The sequence below is a fragment of the Rosa chinensis genome, chromosome 6 (assembly GCF_002994745.2).
Source record: "Rosa chinensis cultivar Old Blush chromosome 6, RchiOBHm-V2, whole genome shotgun sequence".
Classification (NCBI taxonomy): domain Eukaryota; kingdom Viridiplantae; phylum Streptophyta; class Magnoliopsida; order Rosales; family Rosaceae; genus Rosa; species Rosa chinensis.
Window position 1 is genome coordinate 61829262 of NC_037093.1, and position 17231 is coordinate 61846492.

The following is a 17231-nucleotide window of genomic DNA, read 5'->3' on the forward strand; positions in this document are numbered from 1 at the left end:
CGAAAGTTGTAGAGCGCGTCGATACGAGTTCGTGGACATGCGGAACGGGTAAATCGGAGTTCGTATGAGGAAGTTATGGCTATCGGAAGAAGTTTCCGTTTTAGTATAAATAGGGGAAATCAGAAATTATTTTCATTTTCCTCATTTCCTTTTCCGGAAACCTTCCTCTCTCTTTCTCTTCTCTCTCGGTCGATACCTTCGGTATCGAAGATTTCTGTCTGACCCGACCCGAAACCGGTCGACCCGACCCGACTTTTCCGGCGAACTGCGGCGGTCTCCGGCCGTGAAACTTGGTCAGCTGGTTCGCCTCCTCCTCCCGGTCGTCCCTGTGGTGTTCTCTAGCGACGAGATCTACCGTGTGCGGCGCTGCAAGGCCGTGCAGTTAGTGTTTTCGGACCCGGCCGAAAAACACAACTCCGGCGTCACGGCTTCATGCTTCCTTGGTTGAGTTCAGAATAGGCTTCCTGATCGATCTATGGTGTTTGTTTCGATCGATTTACGTGGAAATCGGTTCAACTCAGTTGGGATTACTGTTGAAAGCTTGTGAGGTAGTTTTCGATCCCTTAAGCTTGTTTTCTGACTTCGATCCAGTTATGAAAGTTCACAAGCATGCTTAGATGAAGCTTTTTTATGTTGGAAGTTTTGTGAAATATTGAGTTTTGGCCGGCGGCGGTGCGCCACCGTCTGTGGCGGCGTTTCGGCTGTGTTCCGGCCATGTATGGGACTGTTTGTGGTATTATATATGTTCTAGTCGTTGATACGAGCGTTTCGATATATAATATGCAAATTTTGGAGTTCGTATGAAATTGTTATGATTTTTACAGTTTCATACAGATCGATTTATTCGATCCGTGAGGATTCGAGCGTCCGATCGACTTGTGGTTTGGTCACATCGATCGTGGACGTATTCCGAAGACTTTGGGAGGTCTCGGATGTGGTTTTGCCTCGATTGGCGCCACTTTGGGGGTTTTAGTTCAAAACAGGGGGTTTCGAACTTAAATCAAATGTAAATCGTCACTAAATTGGAAACGTATGTGAATAGGTACTTGACGAAGTACAGTAGACGATTATTTGTGAATTGGCGGCTTTTTGTTTTGTTGAAGACGCAGCAGGAGTTCGAGGTGAGTAATCTCACAAGGTTCTTTATGAACAGAATTACCATTATCGTTTTGGCGTTAATTATTAACTGCAAACTATAGTTGGTATTAGTAGGCATTCCTGAGCGAATGTCTACGTATATATATATTTACGTGAAATATATATATCATTGTGGATGATTGTGATGAATAATAATATGCATGATGATGTTCATATTATTGTTGAATGTGGCTTTTCAGGAAACAATATTGTGGAAAAAGATGTTTTCTATTGTTTGAAAAGTATTGAGCTTGATGTTACATTTTTGAGTCAAGCGTGACTCATTTTAAATGTATTGGTCCTTGTACCAAGGGTCACAGATGGTGAGCAGGAGTTAGGAAAGCCGAAGCTAGATGTTATAACGTTTTTAGGTCGGTTGCGACTTATTTAACGTTTAGCTTTAAGACCAGATAGGGTCAAAGAAGATTACATATCACAGATGGTGACATAGCACAGATGGTGACAGGTTGCAGACGGTGACCTTGACGTTGATTTCATGACCAGACGGGGTCTGAAGATCATGTGTCACAGATGGTGACAGAGCACAGATGGTGACCTAAATGTTGATTTTGAGACCAGACGGGGTCTGAAACCACATGTCACAGATGGTGACAGGTCGCAGATGGTGATCAAGGCAGGAAATAGGTAATCACGTCTGTAGTCGGACGAGTGATTACAATTTCAATAGAGTTCTAGTTATCTGCCATGATAGCTTATGAGAGTAACGGTCGAGGTTGCTTGAGACTCATAGGTACGTAGTTTAAAGGAGAGTTCCGATGGTATTCTTCTTTAATTGTCTAGATGAGACTTGAATTGCTACTTGATGGTTAAGTTAGCAAATAGAGCATGGTCATAGCGGTGACTCATGTTGTCCTTTCTTTGGAAAGGATATGGAATGTTAGAAGGAATCATGGCTGCATGTTTCCTTAAGTAGATTGATGTGAGTTGTTGATTGATGTTCATGAGTTACTCATACGAGCTTTCATAAGCTTACCGGGTTTTGTTGTGTGGAAACCCGGTGCACCATTCTTTTGGTGTAGGGGTTAATCCTGCAGGTCAGGAAAATCGTGGCTGAAGCTGAGGTAGCTACAGGCAGCTGAACGGGTAGGAAGCAAATTTTGTTGGCTTTGCCATTGTTATGACTTCCGCTATGTAGTAAGCTCTGAGGAGCATTTACGCTTTATTTTGTGATGGCAACTTAATTCGTAAATTTGTGTAATATATGACTCTATGGAGCGAGTGCATATTAACTCGGATGGTTTCAGGGCATCATTATGTACTTATTATAAAGGAAAGATGTTCCAGGTATTTGTATTGATGACTGAACATTCACGCATGTATAATTATGGGATTATATATATCGATTTTCATGTGTGTAAAATCAGGGGCGTGACATTCAGACAATGCACCAATCTTATAATTTCTACCCACACATATAATTTTAGATGAATCTCATTGAAGATATTCAAGTCGAATATTATCTAATACACGGCTTTGAATTAATCTCTCTCGTATTCATTGACATTTTTGGACCCACAAATCCAAAATCGAAAATGGGTCCTCAAAAACCTCAGTTGGCAACTTCAGAGCTAGCTTTCATGCACAATATCTACAAACTTGACTTAAATAGGAAATCGACCTCTATCTTCTTCTCCTTCGCACGTCCATGTTCCCTTTTTCAGATTCCGGATCCCGCAATCTAGCTATTGTATTTATATATAAGGTCAGAATGGTGCCTTTTGGATTTTGCTTCACATGCATTGTTAACAAAACTCACGGCACTACGGTGAAGAGTGGGGGCACTCTGCTTCCTACCTAGCTCTAATCACATTCCGACTTCATTAAGAACATATTTGGGGATTATCTCATGGGGATTTAGCATGTAATGTTTGAAAACTTTTTTATCATGTAAATTGAGAATTGAAATAATTAGTATTTTATTAGTCGAACTTACGACTTCTAAATTATTAAGAGAAGACTTATACCTCTAGACTAAATAATACTGAATTATTATTATTATTTTTTATTAAGAGTGAGGTAGTAAGTCACTTCAGTTATGTTAGTGAATTAGTAACTCATCCACTTAACAAAACCATACTAATCCATCAACGTAAATGCAAGAATCTGAATACCCCTTATATCTGTTGACCACAAAATGCTAAGAGTTGAGACTCGAACGCTAAACATACAAATTTCATGCTACACCGCTCGACCAACCTTATCATATCAGGTGATTTAGTACTGGACTATAATTTAAATTTTTTGTAACGAATCTCAGGAAAAAAAAAAAGTCAGGAATATTATAGCATGAGAACGTGGTATGAGGATCAAAGATTCATAGGGGAATAAAGGTAAGGAGAACTTCTTTTTTTTATTAAAAGGTAAGAGCAACTCCAACAGCTTCCCTATAATTTTTGTATTATAGAGAAGCAAAAGTCAAACCTTTAGCTTATTTTTCTTCTCTAACTCCAACAGATTCCCTAGTTTGCAGTAATCTATAAAATCTCCATATTCTTCTTTAAAATTTTGGAGTTTGCTGTAAATATAGGGAATTTGGTTTTCTCTCTCCTCTCTTTCTATAAAATAGAGATAGTTATAGGGAATCTGTTGGAGCAAAACAGTCTCATTTTTCCCTAAAGTAGAGAAAAATCAAAATATAGGGAATCTGTTGGAGTTGCTCTAAGGTAAGGTAAGGTATGGAAAACTTGGAGCTTTGTTTCTTTCTTTATTCTTTGCTTTGCAATTTGCAATTTGCATTTGCTTATTCGATTGTTAATTATGCGTTTGAACTTCGAATCTAGGGTTTGTCTCCATAATCCAAACTCAGATACCAAAACAAACAAAAGTATTATTATATATAAAACAACCAAAAGGCAATCTAAGACCAAAACCTGAGAAGGAAGCTTCATCGGGATAGCTCACTCGTCGTGGCACTCAATCAAGGGATTCAACCAGGTTGCTCCACGTGTCAACACCACTGGACACGTAGGGAGTGCAGTGACCGTGGGTGCAACGGCAAAAGACGAAACGTTGCCGTGATGTCCGGTGAATGATTTATCCTTCTTTCAATGCGCTTTTACTTTCGGCAGGAGCAATGGTCCATTTTGCCCATCATATTAGGTCACCAAATCTCATATTTCCCATCACGTATACATAAGCACATAGATGATCGTGTGAGGTCTAGTCTCGCACTTCATTAATGATTTAATTCTGTGTTTTTGTTTTGAGTTTTTATAAGGTGATAATTGTGTAGTTTGAAAATATTATTTATTTTATCTGATTATCATCAACACAAAATTAAATGAATGAAAATATACATATCAAACCACCACGTGATAGTCTAATTTTTTTTTTTTAAATTTTGATTCTGGACGACAATGTAACTCCTCACCCTATTTCTGATGTTAGTGAGATTTAAACCCATAACCTCCAAGATGTTATTTAGGCTAACTAACAGACCATTAGTTCACCGACAGTCTAAAACTATTTTAAATGACACCAATTATACATTGCTGCTATTGATTCATTTAAGTAGATAAGGAAACAAATGTAGGGCATAATTGGCTATTCATTTCTAATTTCCCAGATTGTACTTAATTTTAGCCCAAAACAGGTGAGCAATGAGGAAGAGACTTGAGGAAATTAACTATGGCAATAATAATAGGAACCCAACTAGGCAACAACTATTTACTTCCATCATAACAAAAGTACCATATACACTCCTTCAGCTCTAGACAGTTCAACGTACAGGTTACAGTAACACTTCCTTCCAAACCATATTTATCACACAAGTGCAACAGAGAAAGAGCAACAAACAAAAATGAAGAATTGGGGTCTGCTTTTCTGTGCTCTTCTGCTTCTTCAAAATCAGGGAATTCTTTTCCAGCTAGTAGAAGCAGAAGATGGGTTTGTGAAAACCAAAGGAGTCCAGTTTATCCTGAATGGAATCCCTTATTATGCACATGGATTCAATGCTTACTGGTTAATGTACATAGCCTCTGACCCATCTCAGAGAAACCTTGTCTCCTCTGCCTTTCAACAAGCTTCCAAAAATGGCCTCACAATTGCAAGAACTTGGGCTTTCAACGATGCTGGTTACAGAGCCTTACAGAACTCTCCCGGCTCCTACAACGAGCAAACTTTCCAGGTTAAATTCGATATCAAATCTTGTATAATTTGTAGAACAATTAGAAGTGCATGATTATTAACTTTACTGAAAAAAAGGTTGTGTCTTGATTTTCAAAGGGGTTGGATTTTGTGGTATCTGAGGCAAGAAAGTATGGGATAAAGTTGGTGCTGAGTTTGGTGAATAGCTATGAGAACTTTGGAGGCAGGAAACAGTACGTGGAATGGGCAAGAAGCCAAGCACAGCAGTCTATAAATTCTGAGGATGATTTCTACACCAACTCTGTTGTGAAAGGCTACTACAAAAATCATATCAAGGTAAATAACTCACTAATCAGATGAAAGATTAGTTGAGAGGTTCCATTTGTGTGGTTTGAGGAATTTTGATCTATTAGGCCTAATTTTCAGTTACATATGTAGATGGAAATTGCTGACAAGATTAAGTTTTGTTCAAAAATACGAACATACGTTTTCTGATGTTGGTTTTGTGTAATAGACTGTACTCACGAGAAGGAATAGTCTCACTGGAGTTGCTTACAAAGATGAACCGACTATTATGGCTTGGGAGCTGATGAATGAACCAAGATGCACTTCTGATCCATCAGGAAAAACCATTCAGGTCTCTTCACAAATTAACCATCTCTTTTCTTTTACTTTTTTTGTTTTCCTTCAACTTTTTTATGTTAGGTAATAATAGACATAAAGCATGTTCACATTTTTGTGTTTTTGTGACACTGACAGGCTTGGATTACAGAGATGGCATCTTACTTGAAATCTATTGATGGAAGTCACTTGCTAGAAGCTGGTCTTGAAGGCTTTTATGGAGAATCAAAGCAGCAAACTAATCCAAAATATTTTGAAGTTGGAACAGATTTTATGGCAAACAATCAGATTCCTGGGATTGACTTTGCCACTGTTCACTCATACCCTGACCAATGGTAATATTCACAAAATTACAGTTGCTAAAATTTTACAATTTTATTAAGATGACAAGTTTCTGAATTGGGTTATTTTATTGATGATGTGCAGGTTAACCGGGTCAAGTTACGAAGACCAAGTCTCTTTCTTGAGCAGTTGGGTCAATGATCACATCCAAGATGCACAGAACATTCTTCATAAGCCAGTTCTCTTTGCTGAGTTTGGAAGGTCTTTAAAAGAGTCGGGCTACACCACCAGCCAACGTGACCAGATTTTCAGCACTGTCTACTCGGCTATCTACTCGTCTGCTAGGGGTGGAGGCGCAGCTGTTGGTGGCTTGTTCTGGCAACTTCTAGCTGAAGGAATGGACTCTTTTCAAGACGGGTACGGGGTAGTGTTGAGTGAGAGCTCCTCAACTGTTAGTATAATTGCTGAGGAGTCTCATAGGCTTAACAAGATTCGGAAGATGTATGCCAGGCTGAGAAACATTGACAAGTGGAAGCGAGCAAGGGATACCAGAAGGGCACAATGGTGGTCTGGAAATAAGGTTAATGATACAGGAAACTGAAATGAATAAAGTAACAAGACTCGGTAGTTGAAACTTTCATACCTATAAATTTTAATGCGTGTAATGCAGGTGAATGCCCACTTTGCGATGAGTTTTGTTCATCCAAGGGAGTAGGTTGTTAATTGTTCTACGATTTGATAAGTAACAGTCCATGAACTTTATTATATATAAAAGATAGCACTTTTAATTTTATCGAGCAGCTATCAGTTTTACATACATGAAAGGAACTAGTAATTTACATAAAATAAGTATTCCAGCTGCATGTAAAAGCCACAAACCAAGTTCGTCTAAGTACTGGCAATGTGGCTCAATCTGAAGAAGAATCCAGTAGGGAAGTTTGTAGTTTATATAATAGTTCCATCATTAATGGTTGCGTTCTTCAGTACGACAGTGATTCCGGACCTAATGTAAAACCCTTCCTCTGCCCTCTCTGCTTCTTCAACTCCCTGAGAAATTAAGCATTTTGTTCACCAGTGTGAGTCGCAAATAAAAAGAACAATGATTCGATATAACAGTTTTCTTTAAAGTTTTAAGAGCCTTATATACTTACATCAGCATTTGTGATCACCACATTTCTTCCGATCTTCGCATTCTTGTCGATTATACAGTTCCTATAAAAATTTGACAAGCAAAATCAGCATAAAGAAGAAAAGGCAATAACTAATAAATAGTGGAGGGGCGTCATTGATATAAATTTCTGGTATGATATTTATGTTTTAGTTGTGTACGTGTTGGGTGTGTGCAAACGTGCAATAGAGGGGTTATCGAGTTATGTTTTCACCAGATTTTGGTATTTTCTCCCACACCAACTGGAACCTTTCCATCAGCTAGCAGAGATGCAATCTCTTCTTCAGTTTGGTAGTAGTCTGCACCCATCATCATAGTATCCTGAAAAATGATTTTTCATAACAAAATAAATCAGTGGCTCACTCTTAGGCAATGAGAAATATGTCTGAGTCCACGTTCAAACCATTATCTACCCACTAAAGAAAAGAGTATGCAAAGGAAGCTCACCTTCAGTTCAACACCGTACTCCAAACGTGACCGCACCCCAACTATGGAGTGTTGAACACTACATTCTCGTAAGAAGCAACCGTGTGATATTATTGCATCCATAATCTGCAAAGATCAATTGGCAATGAGACACAAAGTTACCTCCTACATCACAAAGTAAATTTAGCTTCCCAACATACCCTGCATTTTTCAACTTTAGTAGGTGGCAAGAATCTGGGAGAGGTGTAGAAAGGTGTCTTTGGATCATTGAATTCAAACTTTGGAGGCTGCGAGAAAAAACAATGAATCAGTTTGCTAGCCATTTTCTAATTTGTAATGGTTAACTTTTTTGATGTACTAGTTAACCAAAAGAAACTTCATCTAAATTATCTGACATCCAAAATTGGGAGAGAGTTCTAAATCCTAGTGTTCATTACCAACCTGTTCTGTGAGGGCCAAGTTGGCATCAAAAAAAGATTTTACGGTTCCAATATCCTCCCAGTAGTCATTGAACAGATATGCCTGATAATGTATGAGCATACAGTGTATTAGCGGCTAGACAAAACAGAACAAATAAAATATTGGAAGACGAAATTCATTGAAACACAAAAGATGAAAGAAACTTTTATGTCAAGTTCTATCTCACCTGGACATTGTGCTCCCTCACAGCTGCTGGAATAATCTCAGAGCCAAAATCATTGGAAGAAGGGTAACTAAATCTTAATAGCTTTAGTAGGACATCAGTTCTAAATACATAAACACCCATTGATGCGATATAAGGATTTGTCATAGCATCTAGCTCAGAAAGCCCTAGTACAGTGGTATCAACTTGCTGCAGTGTGAAAATGGGTCAAATGCAGAAAACAATTAGGGAAGGGCTGTGGTGCGTAATAAATACAAGTCCTTAATTAAACTCCGAGATTTGGAGCAAAACACAAAAGCTGGTCTGAATAAGCACTTTTATTACCATTGCTTCTAGATCGATGCCTTTAGGTTTCTCGGCAAAGTGGACGATACGACCCGACTGGTCAATTTTCATGAGACCATAATCTGATGCGCGGCTACAAGAAAATTACAATTTATTTGTCAGTTTCCGGCGTAAAATCAAGGAAGCGGTGATTTATAAAATGGTGGACAAGTAACAAAAAGTTCCACTATTATTTAAACTAAAGGATGAAAGCTGAGACCAGGAACTATTAGTTATGTAGAATTTCATCTTGATTTTAATTAAATTTACTACTCCTTGCAGTATATGTATAGCAGTACAGGTAAGTCAAGAATCTGATGTCATGTAATCATGAAATAGGAAACAATGTCAGGCAGTTTGCGAACTTTTAACATTGAACCTGGAACACTATGGCATCAAAATATGAGCAACTTACGTCTCATCCATAGGTATGCATGATACTGTAATGTCGGCATTTGTGTCAATATGTTTCTGCAAGTATAAGAATCATCAATAAGAAGCATTTTTAGAAGGTTATAAATAATTATTATTGCACCAGAAAGTAGCAAATAAACACCTGCACAAAATCCAAATAGTTCATCCGGTAGAGGTGATCGCCGGATAATATCACTATATGCTCAACATTTTTGTTCTTAGCATCCTGCACGAGTCATCCAAAAGCCCCATTACCATCTAATCCAACAGACACATAATCGTAAATTGATAACAACATACCTCAAACACCCATATAAATTGTCTCACAGCATCAGCTGTTCCTTGAAACCATTTTTTCCCAGCTTCTCCCGGTGTTTGTGTGGCTGCTAAAACCTGTTGCTTTCATATATTAGCTTTTTGATTCATCAAACATTTTCATTATAAATTGCAACAAGCAGACACATATGATTGCCATCTTACCTCCACAAAACCATCTCCGAAATTCATACCATCTCCAAAATTGTAAGTACGAGCAAGGTGGCGATTGAGTGAGAAAGAGTTGAATTGTGTTAGTATGAATATCTTTTTGATGCCACTATTAATGCAATTACTCATTGGGATATCAATAAGCCTGTAACACCCTCCAATTGGAACCTGAAAATCAGATAAGATCATTTTGAAAAAAATTCAATCTCCCATTTCATTTAGGTTCCTAATATTACTGAATACTGCCACAACCACAATGTTAGACAAGTTTCGATTCGTTTTAAAACTTCGAACTATAGTTCCTAGTCAATCAAATCCACAACATTTAAGTTCCAATATTTCCCTTTTCTAAACCATTCTGCAACATGGAAACCTTAGATTGAACACCGAAAAGGTAGTGAGTGATATCTTACCGCTGGCTTGGCTCTTTTGCTGGTGAGTGGAAATAGTCGAGTTCCAGCACCTCCACCCAAAATGATAGAAGCAACATTCTTTGGGTCAGCTTTTGGAGTCTCAAATAATGGTGCCTGAAATGTCTGAAACCAAAACAAACAGAAAATGCACAAAGTGATTCTCATTATTTACCCAAATGATAAAATCCCAAGGACTTTGATTCTCAAAATAATGTTAATATTGAGCACTGTGGATTAAACTTACCACATTATCTTGGCTGATATCAGGAGAGGTAAGAATAGAGTGTGTCACACCAGGCTTGATCTTTCTTTCAGATTTCAAGCTTTTCAACAATTGGGTACTCAAATCTCTGCTTTTCAGACTCCCTCTGATACTCTCACCCCAAAAGCCATTACCTTGGTTCCTAAGACCTCCTTCTCTGACTTTAACAGGAAGGGCATTAGCCTTCAGAGTCGCACAGCAAGAATCCATTGTGAATATGCAAACTACTTTACACAGATTTTATGGCTCTAAATGCAAAATTGGGGAATCTTAGAAAAATGGTTTCCACTAACTCGGCTTTATGGAAAAGAGAAGCAACCAACTTTCACAAAAGTGACATAAAACAAAGAAAGTCCCAGATCGGAGGCAAAACTCAGCAATTCCCGGATCAGAAAAAAATTCTATTATTAGAACAATGAGAAGCAAACACAACCCCAGAAGCCAAAAAAAGATGAAAGCTTCGATGTTTGGAGAAACCTAGTCTAGCGTTGGTGTGATCACCATGAGTTTGGGAAGAGCTTAAATCAAAGTGGCTTCTGGTGAGACCCAAAAATGGCAAGTGGAAGAGAGTGAATGCAGGAGCAATGAGGCTGAGATGATGAAGGTGGGGGGATTGGTGAAGAGTGAGAGAGGTCACGAGGAAAATCTCAAAATGACGCGCCTTTTAATAATAGTGTATGCACCTGTTTTCAACTCAATTCCAATTCTGTTAACAACACCAAAAATCCAGCAATTCTGGTGTAAATGATCTAATACTTATAAAATGATACCAACCTTGATATTTATAATTAATATTTTTATTAATAATTTAAAATGATATCAACCTCTTGATATTTATAATTAATATTTTTATTAATAATTTAAGAGTGTATTTAATATAATCTAACCATTTATTTATGTTGGTGCAAGTGCACGTCGGTGCACTGAATCATTCATCTTCTCAATAATGCCACTCTGATTAGAGCGAAAGCGACTCAACGGTCTGGCTTTGCTCCCTCTCCAACTATATCGGGTTTTTTTTTTTTTTTGAAAGAGTCCTTCCTTCTTTTTGATCCTTCTTTTAAGATTATTTATTGTGCAAACCAACATCTCTCATAGATCAAGGTGGCCTTTATTATTTTTGTATAAGCAAATAAAGAAATAACTTCAAATAATGGGACACACTCAGTCAAAACTTGATACATTTAAAAAAATATGAATATATCAACGGACGAGATTTTGATCCAAATCTGATAAGTATCCAAAGTCATTAAACGAATCTGATCATGGTCATTTTATACGTCTCTTATCTTATATAATTTGATAGTGCTTGCATCAACATGTTCTAGAAAAACACAGGTGTACGGGTATATGGGCTAGTCACCCTCCTTATTAAACCGTACACTGGAGGGTCGCTGTCTCTCCCGCCACGGAACAAAAGAAAATCATATGATATTGCTCGCTCCTACTGTTGCAAGAAATTAACGTTAGTGACGATGTCGACCGTCAAGTCTGAAACTTGAAAGCGACCACATTGCATGTGAACCGCAAACAAATGGACGGCATATATTTGGCACGACCCCCCATGTGCGTCTCTCATACCCGATCGTTTTCAGCAATCAGTGTACCTCTTTCTGCATTTTGCAGCAAACAGGAAAGTGAATCTCTGCATTTGTCAGATAGCTCTTCACCCTTCTCCATATATGCTGGGTCATCAAATCTATTAAACTAATGACCAACGAAGCAATCAGCTAAACAATTAAAATAAATTGTGAAGTGTGAGAAAGGTTGAAATTTTTTTGTGTGAAAATAATCGTTGATTCAATGAATAATTTCTCTTGAAATAAACTCTACTTTTATCATTGAGGTATGAAAAATGAAAGATTACTTATATGTACTATTAATGAGTGATACAATTCGTTTGACGGTCGAGTTTGGTCCCTCGAAGTTGAAATCCAATCACATTTCTTAGAAGTTTTGGAACTTTGCACGTGATAAGACTGTGCAGGTAACACAAACACCTACCATGGGTTCATTATTATTGCCCTATCAATAAGCATTCTTGTACTCTTTTCTTTGCCTTCTCTGATTTGTGGATTGTTGGACCCGAAGAAAGAAATATGAGCATTATAAGCTTCAATCACATGGTGGGCGCATGAAATGATCAAAATGCCAAGCGAGGAACACACAAACGCAAAGGGCCAACGCGTTTCTAACTCCATTCCCCTTGTTGGACGTCGCATCCGAAGCCGTACACGTGGCAGCTGAATTTAGTCGTTGAAAATATGGAATATTCCAAATATCACAAAAATATCTAAACCTACCTCTTTCCCCTTGTAGCTTGTGAGTCACCACCAGCATATCAATTATTGGTGTCAACACACACGGCACTGAGTAGGACGGGTTCAGTCGAGAAAATTCAAGTATGCATGAGTCACCATGCTCATCAATGCGGCCATTGGAGGAATTTTTGTGCCACCTGGCATCACCTCAATGGCTCCAAGCACAGAGAAGGTTCAAGTTTCCATATTGAGTAATTGTCTCCAATAATGGAAACATTATGCGACATGGGAACATTTTCCCTTATTCTTATTGGGTTGTCAGCATCCAGCCCAATCTTTTTGTCTTAGCCCACGGTATGCTTCAGCCCCAGTACCCGAGCAAAATCCTTTGCCGTAGCCCGTAGATAAGTGCAAGCCCGATACCTAAGGGTATTTTTTCTATGCACGAGGAATCCGATTCGTGTTCTAACGCATTCGAAGATATATCATTTTGGACAGCATAGAAATACTATAGGTCCCAATTCGAGGTAATATTATTTCTTTCCGATACAATTTTGGCCGACTCGATCATAATAGTACATGATTCACCATAGCAACATGGGATATATGGCAACGATTTCCTCAACCCAATTAGCTTCTTAAAATGCAATCCCATAAGTCCACAGTATAGACTCTTCCAAATAAGCCCAATTAGCTCAAAAAGCCCACTCAGAGGGTAAGTTGGTCCACAGAACCACATAAACCTCATCTTCTTCTTCATCCAGAATCTATCTTCTCCGTCCTTCCCAAACCGAAGCAGAAATGGCGCTCAATCTAACCAACACCTTCCTCCAAGGACATTCCTGCCCACGGGTCCTCCCTCCCAAGAAGGTAAAATTCCCGAAATACCCTCTCTCATTTCACTTCCCCCTAATCCAATCCACCCCGGCTTAAATTGTCTTTTTCAGGTCTCCAATGTTGTCGGGTCGGGGAGTTTCCGGCCTGTGGTGACGTGCAGGAAGAAGGAGATACACCCGGAGTTCTACGAGGACGCCAAGGTGTACTGCAAAGGAGAGCTCGTCATGACCACCGGTGGGACCCAGAAGGAGTACGTGGTGGATATCTGGTCCGGTAACCACCCCTTCTACCTCGGCAACCGGTCGGGTCTGCTGGTCGACGATGACCAGGTCGAGAAGTTCAGGAAGAAGTACGGCGGGCTCACGGAGATTATGGATATTCCGGTGCTCAAAGGAGAGATTGTGCTGCCCTCTAGGAAAAAAGGGGCTGGGAAAGGAGGCAAGAAGAAGTAGAACAACCCACACCCAAACAAATTATGTGCAAGCTCTTTGCTTCTGCTTTGCTTTGCTTCAACTATCTGAGATTTTTAGGTGGATGCTAAAAATTCAAGCTTCAAGGTGTGTATTTTGTGAAATGGAATAGAATTGAATTTCAATGCTGATTCTGATTCTGTGCTCGGCGTACTCCCATTTTTCGCATTGGACATTTTTTTTCTTTAATCTATTGTAAGTTTTCGAGCATGTTTGTTCTTTAATCTATTGTAACCAAAAGTATATATAGTTTTCGAGTATAGGATGAAGATGCATTGAGCTGTGAATCCGTGGAAATTAGGAAAGCCAAGTGCTGTTTATATCTAGTATAAGCGCAGATGTGATGAATAGTGTAGGTGCTGGTGAATTTTATAGAAAGCCTTTTGTATGTAGATTGCAGGGTTATTATCTCATTGTGTTAATGACCTGCTGATGGTTCAGTTAGTTTGAACTTGAAGAGAAATCTCTTTGATTTGGTTGCAAATGTTAGACTATAGTGTGAATCTCAAAGCATTTTATGAAGAAAACTCATTTCTAGTGCCGGTTATATTGCAAAAGCTAGGAGTCAAACAGCAGTAGTTGTGCAGCAGTGTTACTACGTAGTTTGTTTTAAGTTTTAACGTAGAAGCAGTAGTGGTTCTGCAGTAGTATCACTTTGCTGCTTGTTTTAACAGAGTGCACCGAAGTAACGTTGATGATGTTGTTACACAACCCGTGTCATATGAGGCTGACTTATTTGGCTGAAACGAAGCTAACTTTACACTCTGTTTACACATATAAGTAACTGGATATCAAAGCTTGAGGTCACAGAAATTGCTGGCTGCTGCTGCGGTTGATAAACAATCAACAATTAAAGTAGCAGAAGCATGCGAACCCTGGGAATTGAGCATGACAAGCTCCACGCTGAGCACCTTCCCAGTTCCTACACTGACGATGGCAGTTGCCAGTGTTCACACATAACCCTGTCCATGTTTTACTCCGCCTTTGACAGATTCTTGCTTCCACCATTCCCATCTCTGCATGTAACAAGTCATAGACAAAATTTTTCACCACAGTTAAATTTTGAGCATGTATCACACACACACACAAACTTAATGAAAGATAATTTACCAGTCGATGCAAAGAGGAGGAAGACAGACAGAAAGAGGATGAGATAAACCAGGTGGTGACCAAGTAGCTTAGCCATTTTTGCTTCTGATCTCTTACTACGCTCAAAGTGTAAGGCAGGGTCTGAGTTCCTAGTGCCATGAGTTGGTGTTATTTATAGGCTGAAGCCATTGATCAACCACAACCCAATTCTTATCGCCATAGACAGGTGGATCGATTTGTTTAGGTTAATCACACATATTCATGCAATCTGATCGATTTCGATAAACATGAACATACGAAATTCAGCTGCATGTGTTTGAATTCAACTTCAGAACCTCCACTTTAGTCTGTCGTAATGTCCGAAATGCTTCGTGCTTGTTCTCATTAGGCTATACAGTGATATGTATAGAGCTTGATCGAAGTCAAAGTCAAATATCATTTTCTAACGTGCACCGAGGTGATACAATAGGCTCCCTAGGATGGGCCAGACTCAAATGGATTCAAAATAATAGGACTGATGGACCCAAGTCTAAAAAGCATGAACTTGGTAAATTTGACGGTTGAATTTGGGCCCAATACAGTACGTCCATTCCGAGGTTAAATCAAATCAATTCACACTTAAAGAACTAGGGCTCTAGGCTAGGGTTCAGCTAAAAGAAGACAACCATCGCTGCCTACCTTGTGCTCGTTGTGCCTATACTATCACGGGTCAGTTTGATCGGAATTTTAGAGCGGGTTGAACCACGGCGAGTTCAAGCAGTGCACGTGTTGAAGATTAAAGAGTTACTTCAAGCCGAAGCTCGTAAGAACGAACACCATGATGCACTAGTCTGATACAGCTTATTTATAACACTAAAATTATATTTACATGCCATAATTGTGTAAATGAAGATCCTCATTAGATTTTCAACAAGATTTAATCAAGCAAAAGTATATATATTTTTGTACCAAGGCCATTACACCTGCATGCTTGTATATACTCCAAAAGAATTGTCTTCCGTTAAAAATTTGACACGAAGGAGATAGGTAACAGTAAAACCTATACAATACTCCAAAACGAAAATAATATAATAATTTAATTGCTTGTGGTCGAGTTCATTTTGGTGGCCCAATCTTTCTCCTTCACCTTTGGTCCTTCAGCTAGAGGCCAATGGCCACCGTCCTAAACAGCCGATTGGCCGAACTCCCCTCATTTTCAAACAAAACTACTCTGCCTCGTCAAAAAAAAAAAAAAAAACTACTCTGCCACTTTAACAATACACTAATACAGGATGATCTTGTTTGTGTTTGTTTTTCTCTTTTGGTGTGTTTTGTTTCAATCTCAAAGGATATCATGTATTTACATTCTATTGTAAAGTCCCAGCAACAAGGTATAAAAGGAAACGGGTCTTCCATCTTTTTATATATATATATTTTTTTTTCGAGAGCAATTTTAAATGAATTGTTATGCTAATCTATCAATCTACGTTAAAAAGAATATATCATAGTCAAGTAAGGATATAAGATGTCGGATTAGAGAACCAAAATGACAGCAAGCAAAAGAAAATTACATTATAATAGGGAGTGGTAAGCATCGTGATTTAAATGAAACATGATCCATCCAATGTTGGATTCGATGAGGATATTTTTTGCATAATTGTGTTGGTGGACCTACAAATAAACCCTAAAAGATTCATTGCAAAGCCTTTTTTTATCTTATGGGACACACGAGTACAACCGTAAAGTTTTACCGGGATATATTTTAACAATCGAAGACGACCATTACCTAATCTTAATTACTTCTTGTGTTAAACAAATATTACTTCTGTTTGAGAGCGGAAAGTTTGCAATAATTATGCTTTTATAAGTTTCAGCTAATGAGAATTGGGGGTTAAATGCTTTGCAAGGACTCGGGATCAGTGTTCAAAATGCAATATAATATGTCAAGATCAAGCTTTGATTTTAGGGTACTGGTTTGATCTTTAGTATCAAAAATCGACGTCAATGGAAGATTTCTTGCCAAAAGTATGTTGTTATTGGTAATGAATTTGTTATCTTGTATATATTTTCATTCGCAGTCGCATCAACATATAGATTAATTATTTCAAAGCTATTGATTGACTGTTTTCAGGGTTCCATTCAACCATCTTGGTCTATCAAAAACATTCTTAGAGACATCTTGTGTCTATCTAATCAACTTCAAAGTGAAAAAAATAAAAATAAAAACGGGTTTAACTCTTAACATCAATCTTGCACTGTCCAAAGCATGCTAACATCCTTTGGTAGAATCCCTGTAATTTGGCTTTGACTCC

The 17231-nt window shown here is 38.4% G+C and overlaps 4 protein-coding genes across 4 annotated transcripts; 2 read left to right on the plus strand and 2 right to left on the minus strand.

The window, feature by feature from the left end:
• Positions 1–4804: 4804 nt before the first annotated feature.
• LOC112171356 (mannan endo-1,4-beta-mannosidase 7) lies at positions 4805–6942 on the plus strand. The gene is made up of 5 exons (XM_024308553.2): positions 4805–5284; positions 5383–5580; positions 5759–5881; positions 6004–6200; positions 6292–6942. Exons 1-5 carry the CDS (start codon positions 4958–4960, stop codon positions 6746–6748), a joined length of 1302 nt encoding a protein of 433 aa, XP_024164321.1. The 5' UTR covers positions 4805–4957; the 3' UTR covers positions 6749–6942.
• Positions 6882–10987, minus strand: LOC112171355 (glucose-1-phosphate adenylyltransferase large subunit, chloroplastic/amyloplastic). Its single transcript, XM_024308552.2, has 14 exons — positions 10266–10987; positions 10022–10144; positions 9603–9776; positions 9423–9515; positions 9265–9348; positions 9124–9179; positions 8709–8802; positions 8388–8573; positions 8183–8263; positions 7942–8028; positions 7763–7867; positions 7530–7636; positions 7299–7359; positions 6882–7194 (listed from the first exon to the last, which is right to left on the minus strand). Exons 1-14 carry the CDS (start codon positions 10491–10493, stop codon positions 7093–7095), a joined length of 1581 nt encoding a protein of 526 aa, XP_024164320.1. The 5' UTR covers positions 10494–10987; the 3' UTR covers positions 6882–7092.
• A 2266-nt stretch (positions 10988–13253) lies between these two features.
• On the plus strand, positions 13254–14177 carry LOC112172460 (50S ribosomal protein L31, chloroplastic). The gene is made up of 2 exons (XM_024309813.2): positions 13254–13414; positions 13492–14177. The coding sequence occupies exons 1-2, from the start codon at positions 13346–13348 to the stop codon at positions 13831–13833; spliced, it is 411 nt and encodes a 136-aa protein (XP_024165581.1). The 5' UTR covers positions 13254–13345; the 3' UTR covers positions 13834–14177.
• A 35-nt stretch (positions 14178–14212) lies between these two features.
• On the minus strand, positions 14213–15066 carry LOC112172461 (defensin-like protein 19). The gene is made up of 2 exons (XM_024309814.2): positions 14962–15066; positions 14213–14867 (listed from the first exon to the last, which is right to left on the minus strand). Exons 1-2 carry the CDS (start codon positions 15035–15037, stop codon positions 14695–14697), a joined length of 249 nt encoding a protein of 82 aa, XP_024165582.1. The 5' UTR covers positions 15038–15066; the 3' UTR covers positions 14213–14694.
• Positions 15067–17231: the final 2165 nt, after the last annotated feature.